Raw genomic sequence first — 19,671 nt, 5'->3', positions numbered from 1 at the left:
CACTGCAGCATTTATTACTATTAATAATATTATTATGCACCGTGCAAATGGCACTTCACAGGACTTTGTAAGCAACAAACAAAAACAAACTAAAGAGCCCTGCTCCAAAGTAATTTCAATTAAAAGTGCAGGAAAACAGAGGAAGGAGAACGGAAGGAAAGAAATGGCACAGAAGAGACAAAATACAAATCCGTAACCTCGATTTCAGCTGGGTTATAGCTTAACAGGTTTGTCCGGTTAGCTGAACATGTGGGCACCACTGGAATTCTACTGCAACCTGGTGGAACTGCTGCTATACCTCACCTTTGCCCACCAGAGCAGCATTTTTTTTTTTTTAAAGGTGAAGTCTATCAGATCTCTGATTGTCAACCTGATGCTGGGGAAAACCCCACCTGACCCCTGTTACTTTCTAAAAGCACTTGGTAGGCACCAGAAAAGGTGTTGATTGGCACCAAAGTACTCACACAGGCACCACGTCGGGGATCCCTGAGTTAAGCCAAAGCAGGGAATTCTAGCAGGAGCTCCTTTGCATATTAGGCCACACACCCCTGATGTAGCCAATCCTCCAAGAGCTTACAAGGCTCTTTTTTGTAAGCTCTTGGAAGATTGGCTACATCAGGGGTGTGTGGCCTAATATGCAAAGGAGCTCCTGCTAGAATTCCACCCCCGGGCTAAGGGTTTCAAGGGAGAGAAGAGTGTTAAAGAGGCACAGAGAAAAGCAGCAAGGCCATCACCCTGCTAATCTAAATGGGTAGCTGTGTCTGTCTGCAGCAGCAGTAGTAGTCTGTCTGGCAAAAGTCCAGTAGTACCTTAAAGCAGGGCTTTCTTTGTAGTTGGAACTCCTTTGCATATTAGGCCACACACCCCTATTGCAGCCAATCCTCCAAGAGCTTACAGGGATCTTAGTACAGCGCCTATTGTAAGCTCTAGGAGGATTGGCTATATCAGAGGTGTGTGGCCTAATATGCAAAGGAGTTCCTACTACAAAAAAAAAAGCCCTGTCTTAAAAACTAACAAAATTTGTCGCCGGGTGTGAGCTTTTGGGAGTCATTGCTTGCTTTTTTAGATATCTGACGAACTGAGCAATGACTCACGAAAGCTCACACCTTGCCACGAACGCTGTTAGTCTTGAAGGTGCCACTGGACTCTCATCCCGTTAATCTGTTATTGTTTTTTGCAAATGGCAGTGACATTCCTAGTAGGTCTGTGCTGGTTATTTGATAAGGAAAGTCTTCTGGAAACACACTCTGGACAAAATCTCAAATTGCTTTTAGCATTCATTAAAAAAGGGGGAGGGGGTACAAATTTTAACAAAGAAAGGTGTACAGTGGGCAAACTAGCTCCCACCAGCCCATTCTGTATAACTTTCCGGACCATACCTCCCACTGCTACTTTATTTACTGCAGCTGGCCAAAGTTTTATAGCCTGTTTCATGTATTAAAATTCAAATGTGGAAAACATTACCAGTGTCCTCCTTGATTTCCACCACCCCCCACCCCCGAAAATAAAATTCCCCCTTCAACTTCCTTTTCAGTGTGGAATGTATCAAATGGTCAAAGGCGAACTTAAAGACTGACTCTACTCAAAAACTATTTCCTTTGTTCTTGTGTTTTTATTTCAAAATTCAGACCGGTTTTGCAAAAAAAAAAAAAAAAAGGAAAATAGAGGACATGATGGTCTCTCGGAGTTTCAGGCGGTGAGTTATGCCGAGAGAACAGTGTCATTCGGGAAATCTTCATTAGTCCTTTTCTGTTGGAGGACATTTTTTTTTTCTCCTTTGGCCACGTTTCCCAAAACTGCCTGCCATTGGCGGTTGTGCCTAAAAAGGTTCATCTATTATTTTATGGATTTCATATAAACAAACAGGGCCTTGAGATCAATGGCAAAAGCAACAAAGTTGTGCTTTCTATACTGCATAATCAACCTTTGGTAATCAAAGTAAACATAATTCTAGAAAGGAGAGAAAAGGCTGGTTTTTTTTTTAAAGAAAGCCGAATTCAGGGGTCAGATATTTCCATCAAGTCCTGTATGCACACTGATATTTCTAGAACCTCCCGCCCCCCTTCCTAAGTAATTCCTCAGCTACATCTGGCATATAAGAGGGAAGTACATATTTATGGAACAACTTTCTCTGAAGTAATGCCCTCGGTCCATGTTGCATCAGTTTAACATATGCAAAGCTCAGAAAGCTACCAAAGGGAAGGGGGAAAAAACCCTTCTCTCCTTTGATTGAGAGCAGATATACAGGAATAGTTGCAAGTCACAGATCTGGCTTTTAATAGAGCCAGATTTCTTCATTAAAAGCAGTATTGTTTAAACATGACATGTTATATGTTTGTGCATGGAATCACTTTGCGCAAACCCAGATATTCAGATTTCTATGTATCCCAGAGGTATATCTTACATCATCTGAGGGCAAGCTAGATTTCCTTCTGCAACTGCTGTTTAGAAACTTGCACAGTGCCTGGTTTGTGCTCATTTTATTGGAGAAACTGAGAAGCCGAATTCTGCAAAAGCATCTTTCTACCTTCTGGGTCCAGTTGTAGACTATTTTTCAAGCTAGCATTTCAAGGGTTTTTTTTTTAAATCTATAAATGCCAGTGACTCATTTCTAGACCTTAATACACTGTCCAAAACAAAATTACTTTTAAGTTTCATTTTAAGAGGTGATCTCTGGGAAGGGGGGGGAGGGAAGGGTTTTTTCTTTTAAATAGCCCTTCTTGCAATAACAAGCAAAACGCAGTGGAAATAACTGCCATAAATTCACTGCCTTTCATCTTGATACGAATTAGGAGGCATGGAGCAACACTTATTGGCACCCATTAAACCTGGGCAAAGAGTAGTTTGCCAGGACAGCTGGCCCCATTTCCTTGTATTTTTACAGGGAGACACATTTCATTCAGAAATAAGCAGCGCTAGATGTAGTCCATGGCTGTGTTGTTCACCCATGGTAATTCCTTACAGAAAGAGTTAGCCCTAATGTCTTCCAGCTTCATCCCTAACTATGCTAAATGAAGCCACTCAGCAAACCCATGTTGCATCCCCCCCCCCCCTTTTGGTATGTATTCTCTGGACATGGATTTCTGGCCAGAGCGATAGATCAAATTGGTCCCTACTGTAGGATCTTCTGGGCTGGCTTCCCGTTTTGGCAACGCTAGTTTTGAACTCTCTCAGCACATATGTCAAATGGAACGGAACACATGCAAATTCTCTGAGACTAAATATGGGGCTAGAAGCGGAGAAGAACGTCAACCGCCCCAAAGGACCTTTTACGCTACCTCAGAGATGTGGATTTTTACAGGGCTGAATGCAAGTATGCTGTTATTTACTATGGAAGAACAAAACGAGAAGCTAATTCTCATTCTGGACACATTCAGAGCATCAGAAAGATAGTGCCTGTCTACCGTATTACAAATATCAGGTTGAATTAACAAAATAGTCAGGGGTCATTTTGTAGAAAAATAGGTGGTGGGAGCTCATCCAGGGATTGTTATGCAGCTGCACCTACTATTCAATGGACAAGGAGGTGGAACTCTCAGAAGGAGGAGGGGGAACTCTCAGAAAGGTTCAGGAGCTGCGCTTCTGTGAGCTCCCACTGAATCTGAGGCCTGAAAATAGTCAAAACAGGAGTCAACAGCAAAGGAGTTTATTCACAGAGTGTGTTTTTCTGTCTCCTATCTATCTGATTATGCCCTGGATCTTGTGATAAATCTCTTCTGAGGGGAGGGAGAGCCACCAATGGAGTGAGACGTCCTCATCTTAATCACCTCCTGCTGTAGCTCAAAGTGCCTCCATGGCAGAGGAGGCCCTCAGGAACCACAGCCCCCCCCCCCTCCCACCGAATGTTTGTGGGGTGGTGGGGGTGAAATTTTCATTAGCAGAAATTTTCTGCTGGATCCAACTCAAGACCTATTCTAAAGTTCAGGTCAGCCCCATGTTGCATCTCCTTCCCCCCTTTTGGTATGTATTCTCTGGACATGGATTTCTGGCCAGAGTGATAGATTAAATTGGTCCCTACTGCAGGATCTTCTGGGCTGACTTCCTGTTCTGGCAACGCTCGTTTTGAACTCTCTCAGCACATATGTCAGGTTACACTGACTGATACATATCAAAATAATTTATCCCATGTTAAGAGCTCCTCCTATGTAAGGCAACAGGGAATGCTCTAAAATGTTTTGCTGGTACAGTATTCTGTGTCTTAATGAACGACCTTATTATTATCTGTATTATTATTACATCTGTATCTTGTTATTATCTGACATCTGCATCTTCAAATTAAGAAAAGGTTTTTTCTTTTTCTTTTCTTTTACTACAACTACAAATTATGGGCACTTCAGTTTTGAGGATTTTGTACAACTGCACAAATTATAATAAATGAATGTATTATTGTGGGGTGAACACAACTGTAATTTCCCATTGTTTCCTTTTCTTTTTGAAGTCTCTACCGCCAAACAAAACCTGGTTGATTCTTGGGAGTCAGATACCGAGATATATATCAATTACCTCTTTGATTTCCTATTAAATGACAGCTTTCCTTCTGTAATTTGATTGGTACAAACATTTGCAGTGGCAAATATTCATAGAAAATTTATCTTATAGGAAATTAATAGTTGCAAGGGAATCCCTTCTATCTAGATATGCATTTATGGATGGTTTTGATAGATGCAGATTGCAAGGTTTGTTTACCGTCAGGAACTATGGTAAACTCATATTTCAGATGAAGGTTGAAATTGTTCCTTATACTTGAGATTGGCCATCTTTGTGAACTAATTATTGCATATTGTAATAGTCAACCAGGTGAGAAACAAAACGGAATTTGGGAATATCAGAAAGAACAATACCTTGTTTGTAGAACATCCATTTGGCACCAGGCAGGGCTACAAAATGTGTTGTATCATTGGGGCTTTTTTTGTAGCAGGAGCTCCTTTGCATATTAGGCCACACATCTCTGATGTAGCCAATCCTGTTGGAGTTTACAGTAGACCCTGTTCTAAGAGCCCTGTAAGCTCTTGGAGGATTGGCTGCATCGGGGGGGGGGGGTGGCCTAATATGCAAAGGAGTTCCTGTTGCAAAAAAAAAAAGCCCTGGCATTTGTTGATGATGATCACTTATATGCAGGGCTCATTTTGTAGCAGAAGCTCCTTTGCATATAAGGTCACACCCCCTTGATGTAGCCAATCCTCCAAGAGCTTACAGGGGTCTTAGTACAGGGCCTTCTGTGAGCTCTTAGAGGATTGGCTACATTAGGAGGTTGTGGCCTAATATGCAAAGGAGCTCCTGCTACAAAATGAGCCCTGTGTTCTGCTTTCCTTATAAACCTTTAAAAGGGCTCCCAGACACTCAGCCCCTGATGGTCTCAAATAAAACTGAGTACAAACACAATACAGAAAATAGTAACTTTAATGAAAGCAACATGACTGAAAGCAGCTCTGATGTATAAATGCACTGGTGAGAAAGGATATCAGGGAAAGAGTTGGGGAAACCAGGCTGAAAGTCTCATCCCAAGCTGTTACACCCTTCTGAGTCGACTGACTCCAGTGGATATAGAAGGGTGTTACTCTTCTTTGAGGGGCACTTTTAAAGTGCAATCTTATATAAACTTACATAGCCTGATTTCAGAGGTCTTGGACCAGAGTAACTCTGCACTGTTTGTTCCTAGCAAGCTGCCTCTGCAGCTGTTAACTACTGAGGAAAGCACTAAGAACATAAGAGAAGCCCTGTTGGATCAGGCCAGTGGCCCCTCCAATCCCACACTCTGTGTCACATAAGAACATAAGAGAAGCCATGTTGGATCAGGCCAGTGGCCCATTCAGTCCAACACTCTGTGTCACATAAGAACATAAGAGAAGCCCTGTTGTATCAGGCCAATGGCCCATCCAGTCCAACACTCTGTGTCACATAAGAGAAGCCCTGTTGGATCAGGCCAATGGCCCATCCAGTCCAACACTGTGTCACATAAGAACATGAGAGAAGCCATGTTGGATCAGGCCAATGGCCCATCCAGTCCAACACTCTGTGTCACATAAGAACATAAGAGAAGCCATGTTGGATCAGGCCAATGGCCCCTCCAGTCCAACACTCTGTGTCACATAAGAACATAAGAGAAGCCTGTTGGATCAGGCCAATGGCCCCTCCAGTCCAACACTCTGTGTCACATAAGAACATAAGAGAAGCCATGTTGGATCAGGCCAATGGCCCATCCAGTCCAACACTCTGTGTCACACAGTGGCAAAAAACAAAACAAGTGCCATCTAGAGGTCCACAAATGGGGCTAGAGGCCCTTCCACTGTGCCCCTTCCAAGCACCAGAATACAAAGCATCACTGCCCCAGACAGAGAGTTCCAACGATATTTGTCAAGAAACATTCTCTTTGGGGATAAAACTGATGCTTTTTGGTGCAAATTCAGATTCCACTGATGTGTGAACCTTGAAATCCAACCTCTTGAAATACACCAAAGAGCCAGTTTGGTGTAGTGGTTAAGTGTGCGGACTCTTATCTGGGAGAACCGGGTTTGATTTCCTACTCCTCCACTTACAGCTGCTGGAATGGCCTTGGGTTAGCCATAGCTACTGTAGGAGTTGTCCTTGAAAGGGCAGCTGCTGTGAGAGCCCCCTCAGCCCCACCCACCTCACAGGGTGTCTGTTGTGGGGGAAGAAGATATAGGAGATTATAAGCCACTCTGAGTCTCTGATTCAGAGAGAAGGGCGGGGTATAAATCTGCAGTCGTCTTCTTCTTCCTAGATTAGAGTATTCTCCCTGCTATTCCCTTTGCATGGCCCATGCACCTGAATCTGCAGCAAAAAGCATCAGTTTTATCCCCAAAGAGGATGCTTCTTGACAAATACATTCCAGCAATTCCTTTGTCTTCCTCTGCTTATTCTGAACATTGGAGGCTACTAAAGAATATTGATTAGAATCTTAAATATTAAACTGGAAGTCCCCAGTTCAAATCACTGTTCAGCTCTGAATCCAGGGGAACAGTCCACAAATCTTTCAGCCTGATAACTCCAATTTGCAGTATAGGAATACTAATGCTGACGTACCCTACAAAGATCTTTTGTGGATCATGGTAATCAAAAAGAAGAGCTTTGAATACTTAGACAAATTGTTGGTATTCTTCTGAAAATATTCTAAGGGTATTGTTCCAATTTTAGTATATGTGCTGCCGAAGCAAAAAGAGTAAAAAAGCTGCAGTGCTCCTTAATGGGGGGGGAGGGGGGAGGAGTTTTCTGAGGATCTTCCCTTCTGAAAGATGGGAGGCTCTGCTTATCAAAGAAAAAAATCATCACCAAAACTGTTAGGACTAAAATGGAAGCAGTTTCATACATTAATTAGCTATTCTGTTTTAAGACAATTCGTTTTAAGATCACCTGTTCTGTTTTGAGTCATAACAAATGGCATGCTACTTGGATATAAACAATATTCAACACACAAATATAGAAACTTTAATGCAGCATGAAAAATTGTAATGTAACAGTGTTCTAACATTCATCCCAAGTCAGATTAGCCACTGGTGGTATTGGGGAAGAAGTCATGGGAAGAGTCCTGAAGTGATGTCACACCTCTCTAGGAATCAACAAAAACTCTATGTTAAAACCAGGGAGTTTCTGGCAATTCCTAGAGAAGGCTGACATCCTTTTCGGGTCTTCCTGGAAGTGACGTCATATCATCATCATCATCATTTTATTTATATCCCGCCCTCCCCGCCGAAGTCACACCATCATCAGCGGCAGTTTGCTTTCCCCATTATTTTTCTCCCACTGGCCACAGGAGTGGAGGTGTGTAACAGGAGCTGGGGCAGAGAATCCCCCTGCCACCGGTGGGAAACTGGCAGCCCTGACTCCGGTACAGCATTTAAGCATATGTTTCAGTAGACATAGCCTAAAATCTCATCTCTTAAGTGCTTTCCAAGAATTAATATTCCTTCACCCTGAAGTTAGTTTCTGTGGCAGAAGGCTGAGCAAAGACAGAAAGGAGATGGAATGTAGGGGTTCTGTCCCCTAACGAATGCAGCGTGCAAACAGAATGGGGCCCTTTAACCCTAGCCATTTATCAGGCAAAAGGTTCACAGTGACAACAGACTCTTTGCGAAGGCTGATTTGTGAGTACAGCTGCCTCTTGCCTGCTATGCGTAAAGAGCACAAACAGGAACCATTCCCAGAATGTAGGTTCTACAGTCACAAATATATACAACATAAAAGCAGTATATGCCAGAGAGCTAATTACATTTTTTTCTGTAGAAGGGAGTATGTTAAAAAAGCAACCTACTTTATGAACAGTATAAGCCTACTTCTGCCATAAATAAAAAAAAAATAGTTTGATTAAATGTGCTCCAATTAAAAAGCTGGGGGGGAAAACCAAACAGTTCGCAAATTTTAATAGTTTACTACTGTTACTTTTTGTTTTCAAGATAAGTGTTTTATCTTTATAGCTTACCATTAGCGAATGCCTATTGGCTGAAAGAAGGCCTGTCCCGTATCCTGATCCAAGACCTCCCATGGCTCCATTATGAGAGGGCCCTATTAATCCGTGCATGTCGCTATGACTACCGGGCATGGCAGTTGAAGGCCCCACTGCATGGTTCCGGAGAACATGAATAGCATCATCCAGTCTTTCCAAGCGGTCTTCAATCCGGCTTTGCTGTTTGTTTATGAAAAACGAATCAAGAGAAGCATCAGCAAATGTGAAAGTCACAAACGTCCGAGACAAAATTCAGAGAGATTAAGCATTGCACTTTTATTGGTGCCTTGAACTGCTAACTTGAAGTGAGGAGGGAAGGCTGGTGGTGGTGCTCCGGAACACAGGTGAGGTTATGTCCTAATTTGTATTTACATTTTGAACACAGTTCAACTTATTCTGTTTTCCCTCTGCAAAAACAATGACATTATTCCCTCTAGGGAACCAAAGGAAGTTCTGTTCATAAAAAGACAACTTCATTTTCATGGGCAAAACAGGTCCATTGACTCCTCATGAATATAGCCACTACAGTACAGCCCTCCGATTTTTCAAGCATTTTGTATCAGTTAGAAATCCCTAATTGCCATGAACATTTAAAAGACATGTTGTTGTAATCCAGAACTCTTTTACACACGAGTAGACCCCATTAAAAGTCAAGGGAAAGCAACAGCATGTTGTGTAACAGAGGACTTCAGCAAGCTTTGCCGAGACCTGTTATTTCCACTCAACCAAAGGAAAAGAATGAGAAAGAGTATCATAGACCACTATTCCATTCCGCTTACTGCCTTGTTCCCTGCAGAACATGTACCCAAACAGCTTTCAAAGCATCACACTCAAGTAAAACAGGTTAACGTCTCATAAACAAGCCTTAAGAGTCACACAGATAGCATTACACAGAAAACACACACCCCTTGAGATAAACGGTGTAATTCGGTCTTGTCCGCAGAACAAACAAATTCTCAAATAATCTTCTTGTTCCTGCTGTATTTCCCCACTGTTTGAAGTGAGGAAGGGCAGTGGTATTGGGTTGTGAAGAAATGTCATGTCTGCTCCACTGACCTACCTCACATCAAAAAGGAATCAAAATGGGTACAGTGATGAAAATAAACTATGATAAAAAAAAATGCTTACTCGACCTAACTGGTGTCAGCTATCCTACTATTATTCCCCAAGAATGCTTCCAAAGTGGTTCAGATTATTTTTATTGCAGTTAGAGGGAACAGGTTGGGTATTCATATATTTACTTCAAAGAGCTTGCTGCTGGAGGACAGAGAATCTAACTCAAACAATCTTGCACATTTCTAGGAGCTTAGAAACATCTAGTGTTTCTGACTTTTTTTGTCCTTTTGAACTCCCCTTAATTTCCAAAGCATTTTACCATACAGAATAGTTTGGCGGACCATCTGTTCAAGAAAACAAGTTCAAAGCACCTTTAGGTACTAGTTCAACAACTCTTTCTTTGGTTCTGACCCGCTTAAAGCTTCCACGTGATCTGACATGGTAGAAAAGGCTTTGGGGGTCATAAGAACATAAGAAGAGCCCTGCTGGATCAGACCAGTGGTCCATCTAGTCCAGGGGTCCCCAACCCGCGGTCCAGGGACTGGTACCGGGCTGTGGCCTGTTTAAAACAGGCCGCGCAGCCTCACCCCACCCCCACGGTGCCTCCTCTTCCCACCATTTTAAGGCCAGGGAAGGGAAGGAGGAAAGGGCAGTGTTGCCTGCTGCTGAAGCAGTTTTCCCTCCCATCAGCTGACCGGCGGGGGGGGGGGGGGGGTCAGCCTGGGAGGCACTTTGCGGCCCTTTCCCTGGCCTTAAAATGGTGAAAATGGGGGGATGAGGAGGAGGCAAGGCTGTATGGGGGCCAGCGGCAAAGGAGGGAGGAGGAAAACAAGGGGAGAAGGAGGTGGTGAGGCTGCGTGGGGGCGGCAGCGAAGGAGGGAGGAGGAAACAGGGGGAGGAAAACGGGGGAGGAGGAGGCGGCGAGCCTGTGTGGGGGGCAAAGGAGGGAGGAGGAAACGTGGAGGAAAACAGGAGGAGGTTGCGAGATTGCATGGGGGGTGGAGGAAGGAGGAGGAAATGCCATGGAGGGGCAGGAGGCTGAATTGGGTGCCTCCACCACCCTGCCGGCCCTGGGGCCATGGTCGGTAGGCTGGCCCAGGGGCTGGTCTCCAGGGCCAAAAAGGTTGGGGACCACTGATTCTAGACAAGCATCCTGTCTCACACAGTGGCCAACCAGTTCCTCAGGAGGGCATGGAGGCTAAGGCCTTCCCCGATGTTGCCTCCTGGCTCTGGGATTCAGACATTGACTGCTTCTGAATATGGAGGTTCCTCTCAGTCACCAGGGCTAGCAGCCATTGACAAACTTATCCCGCCATAAATCTAACTGATCCCCTTCCAAAACTGTTTCTGGATCTTCCATGACACCTGTGAAGAAGAGATCATGTCCAGAATCCTGTCATTAGCATTAAAAAGCTAAAAGAAATTCCTGAGATGTAATATTTACATCACTTCTCCCTTATTACGACCTATCCAGCAATTGCCTTGTGGTGAGTTTGATGCAGTCAGTACCACATGCCCTTAAAGCCACATTCTAAACTTATGGCAACCTTTTAAGGCTTAGTGGGCAAGTGTAGATGAAGGAGTTCAATAAAAATTGGAGCTACCCGTGAAGTAGTCACCCTGTTTCTTTTTCCCAAATCCCATTGTACCATAGATGATAAGGGGAAAAATCGCCTCTAAAAAAACCCAAGTACAAAGTGATAAAAAGGCGGCCATAAGAATTCATCTTGAGTTAGACGAAGTAAATAACCACAAATTCTATGCATGCCTTCAGCAGTATAATAATTTTTGGACATTGCCTCATGATAGTGGCATCACATCTGTCACCAGGCCTGGTGTTGGTCCATAATTATTCCTGAGTCAAGCAAAAATCTCAGTGAAGCTGGCTGCAAGTTTTGCATGATTCAGCACTATGTGGTCATTCTTAAGAGTCCACAGAAATCATGTGCTTTCTTCTGTTAAGTTGCATTTGTTCTTTCTCACCAAAAGTATGTTTGTGATATGATTTTATACCTTCCAGAAAATCACATGAAGGTTTTTTCTGGCAATTTACCGGGACAGCTTCTCATTCCATGCTTCCTTTTAAATAAATATACCACAATTTCTTTAAATTTAAATATCTTTTAATATACTGTTTTAAATCTTAATCCTTAAATCTTAATCCTAACACACAATGCATTATGTTCTATATAACATTAAACTGTTCTTTATGTTCTTCTGATTTGCTTTCCAGATATGGTGTTCTGCATCGAATTCTCCATTTCTGATGGTGCATTTAAATGCATTAATGATTACTATTAGTCGTATACTATTGCAGGGGTAAAATTCTAGCAGGAGCTCCTTTGCATATTAGGCCACACACCCCCTGATGTAGCCAATCCTCCAAGAGCTTACAAGGCTTGGAGGATTTTGTAAGATCTTGGCGGATTGGCTACATCAGGGGTGTGTGGCCTAATATGCAAAGGAGCTCCTGCTAGAATTCCACCCCTGTACTATTGTACAGAAAAATTCTAGCTAAAAATATCTCAGGGGTGGGTCTCCATACTATCAAGTTTGAAAATGATCAGAAAAAGTGTTTAAAAAAATCTAAGGATGTAACCTCTAACAAAAACAAAACCTGCATCACAGAGGAAAAAGTAGATAGCAAGTAAATACTGACATTGAGGAGGTCACCAGTCAAAAACATACCAAAGAGTGTAAGGGACCTTCATAATTGGGAGATGATGATGCTTGCCCTCCATTTCTAGACCAAACAGCTGTGCCTGCTAATAGTAAAATGGGAGTTACCATTGGAACTATGCAAACAAAATGCCTTTTCAAACATTTTGGATATCATCGCAGACATGTAAATGCCATTTCCCAGAAAGACACAGAGTGATCTGAAGAGAACTTCTCAAGCATACATTTATTTTACACACACAACACATGTGAATGTTGGCACCACTGATACGAACGACATGAGTCTCCAAGACTAGTTGCTAACACAGAAGGCTCCACTGTTCTAGTAGTTGTACCCCGGGGTGGAATTCTAGCAGGAGCTCCTTTGCTTATTAGGCCACACACACCCCTGATGTAGGCAGTCCTCGAAGAGCTTACAAGGCTCTTTTTTGTAAGCTCTTGGAGGATTGGCTACATCAGGGGTGCGTGGCCAAATATGCAAAGGAGCTCCTGCTAGAATTCCACCCCTGGTTGTACCTAATAAAAGATAAATGAGAAAGGGCAGCTAGATTTGAATCCAGTAGCGCCTTAAGAGACCAAAATATTTCTGGGGTATGCGTATTTGAGATTCAAAGCTCATTCACCAAAAATCTTTTCATCTCTATGACAATACTGGATGAATTCAGCCTTGATACTGCAGACCAATATGGCTGCCCTCTGAAACTATCTTCAAGAAAAAGAGATATATCACCCCCACCCATAGCTTTTTAGGAAAGCACTAAGGGAACAGCTAAATACACAATTCTAGCCATAAGAGGACATAATCAATGTCAGTGATAATATCACTGATGGCTCAGATATAACGGCAAACATTGGGTTGCTATAACATGGAGCCTTGAAGACATCTCAGCCTTGCTGTCACAATCCTTGCTTTCCTCCCCGCCCCTTCCTTTTCTTTTGCATGGCAAAGTTAATGTAGTTATTTCCACTTCGGCAGCAAACGATGGTTTGTGCTTTCCTGGAGGCTGCAATTCATGATTGGATACAAAAGCAAACTACGGTTTGGTGCAAAAGTGGAAATCACACATTGTCTTGCCAAGTGCAAGAGGGGGAAGGAGGGGATCATGTGAGTGATCATTCATATAAACAGCAAACCATAGTTTGGTGTTACATCTTAACTGTGCCACTAAATCACTAAACATACAAGTTTGATTAATTTTAATCAAATATTACTAGCTCGAGAGCGCACAAGATACCACCATTTAAAAAAAAATCTTTAATGGACCAACTGAAGGAAAGTTTCCTGGTGAGGCCTACCAATTCAACTATGAAAAACTATTTTCATAGTTTGAAGTCATTATTTCTCAAAATAAAATACTACATGCAGAAAAGCTAAGATTAAAAGGACTTTCTTTTTATCTGGGTGAAACCAAGTCTTTTAAAAACTCCTTGTTAAAAGGGAGAAACACAAAAGAGTTAATGGTGTAAGGTATCAATTTTCTTAACAAAGTCACAATGAACACACAGGGATCAGATCTGGAAACTCTCCCTTGAGGATTGTACCTATGAGTATTAATAATCTGGATATTTGCAAGGTCACCTCTCCTTTGTAGGCCTGCAACAATACAGTTGTCAAGAAGAACATTTAGAATATAGGTAGAGGCGGAAGCTATGTTAGATTAAACTGGGTGACCTTGGACTAGTATTCTCTGTCAGTCTCCGCTACCTTGCCAGGTTCAGGTGAGGACAAAATGTGAGACGGAAGAAGCATACATACTGCCCCAAATTCCTTGGAGGAAGGGCAAAATAAAACAAGATAAACAGAGAGTATTGGTAGCGATTTTGCATTGGGAAGGTGATGTACAGGATGTTATGACTCACTGCTATTCCCAATAACTCTTACTGAGTCCTGTCTACAGAACATGTTCAACCGTTACTGTCTGGGAAAAGAATGAGTACTTCCAGCACCATCTGTGCTTGGTTTGCTGTAGCTATATCTTCCTTGCAAAATAATGGGGTTGGGTTTTTTTTTGGGGGGGGGGAGATAAAACTAGTGAGGATATTATTACTTGACTGGTTTGAGCTTCTTAGAAAAGGTCTCTTTCTCTCTCCTGTACACCTCAGCTATCACATATGTAACCATGTAACAAACGCCAATCTATGGAACTGTCCAAATTATTAGGTAATGATTGGTTTCTTCATCATCAAAGCTCAACTTCATACTTTTATAAAAAGCACTGGATAGGCTGGAGCGAACATACTATGGAATAGTTTGCTTCCTCAAGCCAGGCTATACTATGCCTCGCTAATAAACCACTTAAGCAACAGGCTAAATGGAAGAAAAAGTGGGCGGAACAAACTGGTAAGACTGTGAAAGAATTCACACTTGACGCAGTAAGTTTTGTAAGGTTTGCTAAGCTCTGGCCCAGCCTCCTTCTCTCTCTTTTTCTCTCTTAGAATGCTTGTGCTAGATGTCACTAGCAATCTCCATGTAAGAATTTTTGCCCTGTTAAAATCATTAGGACCAATTCACATGAGCGTGTTAAGGCTCTCCTCAATTTTCTTGCAATAACAGATGCAAATGGTACAATCGCTAGCATAATGAAGATAGCTAGAAAAACCAGGATTCACAAAACAAGGACAAAATGGCTTCAAATGCATTTCCATTGATCTAAACGAGCACAAAATTCAGCCTTTATTAATACGATGGCAGTCTGATACGGTTTCTGGTGGGCTACCCTGTACAGTAGGAGTATATTTAAGTCTCCCCTACTTTTTTGTAATGTTAAAATGTTCAGTAAAATAGAATTTTAACCACAATACCTGAGAGAGAAGGGGGAGAACCAACAGGAGTTGAAGGATTTGATGAAAAGCTGTTGTTGGTGTGGTCTGGAGAGTAGATCTTTAAAAGATGATAAAGAATTAATCTAAAGCCATTCACGTATGGTTGTAGACAGAGCCATGGCACATCTGTTCATTAGGGAAGACTAAAAACTTGGTTTCCTTGTAAATATTACCTCAGAACACAAGCTATAAATAGCCAAAAAGCAGCATGACAAACTCATTCTGAAGCAACAGATAGCTGTCATGATGGGACTTGGTTAATGGGCATCCTTTCCCCATCTCTTATTTTTATTAAGAGTCTTAATCATTCTTACAAATTGAGTAGTGGTGGGAATAAATTTCACAGAACACTTTCCATGTAAATATGGGGGAAGGGAGAGATTTCAAGGAATAGTTCTATTTCAAGTTTGATTCCTTTGATAATTCCAACAGAGTTAAGAACTTTAGAAAAAGTGATATGACAGCCCAGTGCCGTGGTGTTTCATTAACAAGCCTTAGATAATATGCCAGTTGCTATGAGGTCTGGTACCATGTGGTTTCTAAGTACAAGTTCTGCATGCATGCACAGGTCGATTTCATACCACTCAGTATCCTGGTCAGGTGAAACTGCTGTTATCGGTTAGCACATGTGTAACATCACAGATCACTGACTTATCACATCAAACAATTATCAAATAATGGGAAGCATGCTGGGAACTCATATAAGCTACTGCTTACGCTGAATGTAAGAGCCGTTCCTTTGAATCCCGCACAGGCAATTAAATTAATTTACTGCCTGATCATCTCCCCTGTTAATCGATGCCTCAGGGCCACTTAAAATAGATTTTGTACTGTATACACTGTAGGGGAATTGAGCTAATTTTTGTCTTTCTATCGTATTTATTAGTCAGACACAGATAATACCAATTCTCATGAGAACTCAGTGGAACCCACTCTGCCCAGAAAATAAATTTACAGTGGTTCTTCTTTTAAAAGTCAGCATATAACCAAATTTGCCTTGGTATTTCAAATAAAATTTTGTTACCCATGCTAAGGGAAGGCTAACGGATAAGTAAAAGTATTGGGCTCGGGACAAGAAACTGATAACGACTGCATGGCAAACTGGCATAAACGCTGACTTTTAAATATTAACCATTGCAAAGAAGTAGATGAAGGAGATCTTTAAATGTTACCCAAGCTGAGGGGCACCTTCTTTTTCACAAGCAGCTCTGATATAGATGGGATAATGGTTAAATGACCCAACCATGTGGGTGAAAACTAATTATTCAAATCACAAAATAATCAGCATCCTGAGACTGCATGGGATGCCAATTCCATAGGAAAGACCCTCATGATGAGCCTCCAGCCACACAGTTGAGTCTATTAACAGTTTTCCAAGCCATGGTGAAGATGCTTGCTGAAAAGCTGCTCCCCCAGAACTAGGGTAAAGTCTAAAGAACCCTTGAGGATAAGAAGAAAAACACAGAACTGAAAGCCAAACCCTGTTTTGATGAACCCTTTTCTCTGAGTTGCTGTGATTTTAAAATAACGCATGGTCTTGGATTTGAAGACATGATTGGCTTTGGGAAGTTCTGGACACAGCCTCTGTGATAAACACAAGTCTTATTATCCAATTAGAAGGCAGGACTGCTCTAAAAATTGTCATGACTTCTTCCAAGGAATCTTGGAACCACAGTTCCGTAGAAGAAGGCAGAGAATGCTTGCCACACTCTCAAATGAACAATGTTTCTTGGATAAAGAAACAGCGCAAAAAACCCCCCAGTTATGTGGGTTTATCCTTGTACTGCAGATATGCCCTCGTTTTCCAGAGACACAAGCTTTTAAGAATCTATCCTGTGTTCCAAATAGAGGAAGAGAAGCAGTATCCAGAATCTCCACAGAACTAATTCTGTGAGTAAAATTACCCAAGATCCCATTTTGAAAGAAGTCAAAAGCATGGAAAGGCATGGCAGTTCCCCCCAAATTACCAATATTTTCCAGAGAGCTTCTTTTGCTGTATGACAATGCTTATGTTATTCCATTGCTCCCAGTTAGAATAAATCTACTTAAATATCTGGTAATGGATTCTGACTCAAGTTCATGTGACAAAAGGGATCCCAAAGCAAAGATTTCCTTACAGATGCAAGTGCTTTCCCCAGCGCATCGCCCGTTTGTGAACTTCCTGCAGCTCCGCTTCCTCTGTTTGCTGAAAAACAAAACATTGAATATGAAGACAGGCAGGGAAATAATTCCGTTTTCTATTCTTGGTCTAGGTATCCATAATTCAATTGCATTTTAATGCTAATTGCATTACACAAATCTTTAATTAGCATTAATTTTGCTCGCCAAGGAAAATCTCAAATGTATTTCAAAAAACCAAAGCTATATATGTCTATAGAAAGACACGGAACAAATCTCCTTCCCTAAGGGACTATTTGGACATCATTTTACATCACTCTCAAGGCCTGTCCCTGGGGAAATCCTAGGGTGGACCTTTGGTGATTCCTCTCTCCCCTGCATCTTTCATCACAAAAAGTGCACCGCTGAAAAGGACCCTGCAAAGAATCACAACCTTTTCCGTTAAGGATTCTTTCCTCTTCCGCTTTAAGGATTGCCTCTTCCATTATGATCCCTCCACCCCTCTGCAGTGCTTGCAGTCCGCTTCACACAGACTTTTGGTGGTGTCTGGCCCCTTGGGTAGTTAGTTTAACTTCAACCAGAGCAGAGGCTCTTTCGATCGTGGCACCAACCAGGTGAAACGCTCTGTCTGAAGACACTCCTGTAAGATGGCAGTGCTTCTCTGGGCACTCCCAGAGCAGCAATCTCACCGGGCCTAGGATCAGCTTCTCTGACTATTATACCAGAATGTTAAAATTGTTTTATAAAATATCTGTGTTTTTAGTTTATGTTAATTACTCTAAGCCCCAATTGCCTGGGAAATGGTGGGATAAAAATAGTAATAAATAAATAAAATTAATTTCTGGAAATACACATTCAGATCAAGGCTATATACTGTTGGATTCAAAACAAGAGTTTGGTTTTTCTTTCTCTCTCTTTTTTTAAAAAGATACTTTGTCAAGCAGGCCGGTACTGTCATGAAGGAGTAGACAGGAAAGTGAGATAAGAATGTGCCCACATTTATTTTGCTGACTTGACTTTTTTCACCATATTCCCAGAAGTGAACATTGAACCTGCGTGGGAAGACACTGAGGGATAGTTGAAGTGATGGGAGTGGCAGAAGATTCCAAGACTAAGATTCATCTCACTTATGCCGCATTGACCGTTTATTCCATTTTTAGTTATATTTATCATTCAATCACACTACACTCCTTTTAAGTAGCCGCTGATGGTGGAAGGTCACAGCTGACTTATGGCAACCCCATAGGGTTTTCAAGGCGAGAGACAGTCAGAGGTGATTTGCATGCCTCCATGTAACGAGATCCTGTTATTCTTGAGAGATCTTCATTCCAAATAGTAGCCAAGGCCCTACTTAGCTTCTGAGATCTGACAAGATCAGGTAGCCTACGCCAGTGGTCCCCGACCATTTTGGCACCAGGGAAGACAATTTTTCCACAGACCGGTGGGGGTGGGGATGCTGGGGGTTTTGCTGCCCCAGGCTGCCCTCACGCCCACACCCTGTCCCTGCCCCCCCCCATGGGGGTCTTTAAATAAGGAGTGGGTAAAGGTCTCTGCCTCACTCTGAGGCCTGGTTGCTAACAGGTCACAGACCAGTCCATGGCCTGGGGGTTGGGGACCCCTGGTCTAGGCTATCCAAGTCAGGGCCTTAAGCGGTGACTTTTTGGGGGTTAATTTTCATGTACAATTGGGAAAATCATTTTCATGCTTATTTTCTTTGGTGAACTTCCCATTTTTGCTTGATCTATGGCATTCTGATGCCTTTGTATGCCACAATGCATGTCAATTTTAACATCAATGTTCCTACCAAAATTTATTAGAAATGGTTGGGCAGGATAAAGGACGACTGCAGCTATGTTCCGAGTACGAAGAATAAAAGAAACATGAAATTTCAAACAGAACAGGAGTGGCCAGGAAATTTGGTAACATCTTTACATTTCACTGATGGGAAAGCAAAGTTGTAAGTGACTCCAGGGAGTCAACGCATGACCTTCGTCCTTAATGTGGCTTCCCACAGTTGCACAAAGTTACTGGAGCCAAAGAAACATACACAAATTGTTGCCATGGGTTTAGAAAAGTCCATACTTTGCTGAAATCTCAATGCAGATGGGTAATGAATGACTCCTGCAAAAATAAGTATGGAAATCCTAAGGGTCCTGTGTGGGCAGGTTCCCCAGTGGCAGACACAGAAATCCGCTGTTCACAACAACTTGCCTACACACTGCAAGTGAAAGGATGAGCAAAAAAACCACCAGGTTTACTGTACATGGAAACTAGTTAGGAAGAGAGCTATCTAATTAACCTAGCCAGGGGTCATTTGGTGGAAAAATAGATGATGGAGCTCATTAGCAAAACCCATTAGCACATATGAACATACTGCTCCCCAGCAGCCAAAAGCAACCTGACACAAGAAAGGAGAGCCTCAGGCGAGCAAGGCCAGCCAGCCAGCCAGTCCAAGGAGGCCTCGCTCACCTGGGGCTCACTTGGGTCACCCCTGCAACCCGCCCCCCCAGTCAAAAGGCCAGCAAGCCATCCAA

At 42.4% G+C, this 19,671-nt stretch overlaps 1 protein-coding gene across 21 annotated transcripts in view; it reads right to left on the bottom strand.

The window, feature by feature from the left end:
• TCF4 (transcription factor 4) overlaps nt 1–19,671 on the bottom strand; it is a 568,596-nt gene that overhangs the window by 38,462 nt on the left and 510,463 nt on the right. For 16 of the 21 annotated variants that reach the window (XM_060236144.1, XM_060236145.1, XM_060236147.1 and 13 more), the window contains 4 exons: nt 17,137–17,204; nt 14,999–15,077; nt 12,206–12,282; nt 8,438–8,641 (listed from right to left, as the gene is read on the bottom strand). In XM_060236144.1, coding sequence (XP_060092127.1) covers nt 8,438–8,641; nt 12,206–12,282; nt 14,999–15,077; nt 17,137–17,204 — 428 coding nt within the window. The remainder of the gene's footprint in view (nt 1–8,437; nt 8,642–12,205; nt 12,283–14,998; nt 15,078–17,136; nt 17,205–19,671) is intronic. The other 5 variants (XM_060236139.1, XM_060236143.1, XM_060236159.1 and 2 more) reach the window with 2 other exon arrangements.

The sequence above is a fragment of the Heteronotia binoei genome, chromosome 4 (genome assembly GCF_032191835.1).
Source record: "Heteronotia binoei isolate CCM8104 ecotype False Entrance Well chromosome 4, APGP_CSIRO_Hbin_v1, whole genome shotgun sequence".
In the NCBI taxonomy this organism is placed as follows: Eukaryota; Metazoa; Chordata; class Lepidosauria; order Squamata; family Gekkonidae; genus Heteronotia; species Heteronotia binoei.
The sequence above is the reverse complement of the archived record's forward strand: the minus strand, read 5'-3'. Positions and strand labels throughout refer to the sequence as shown.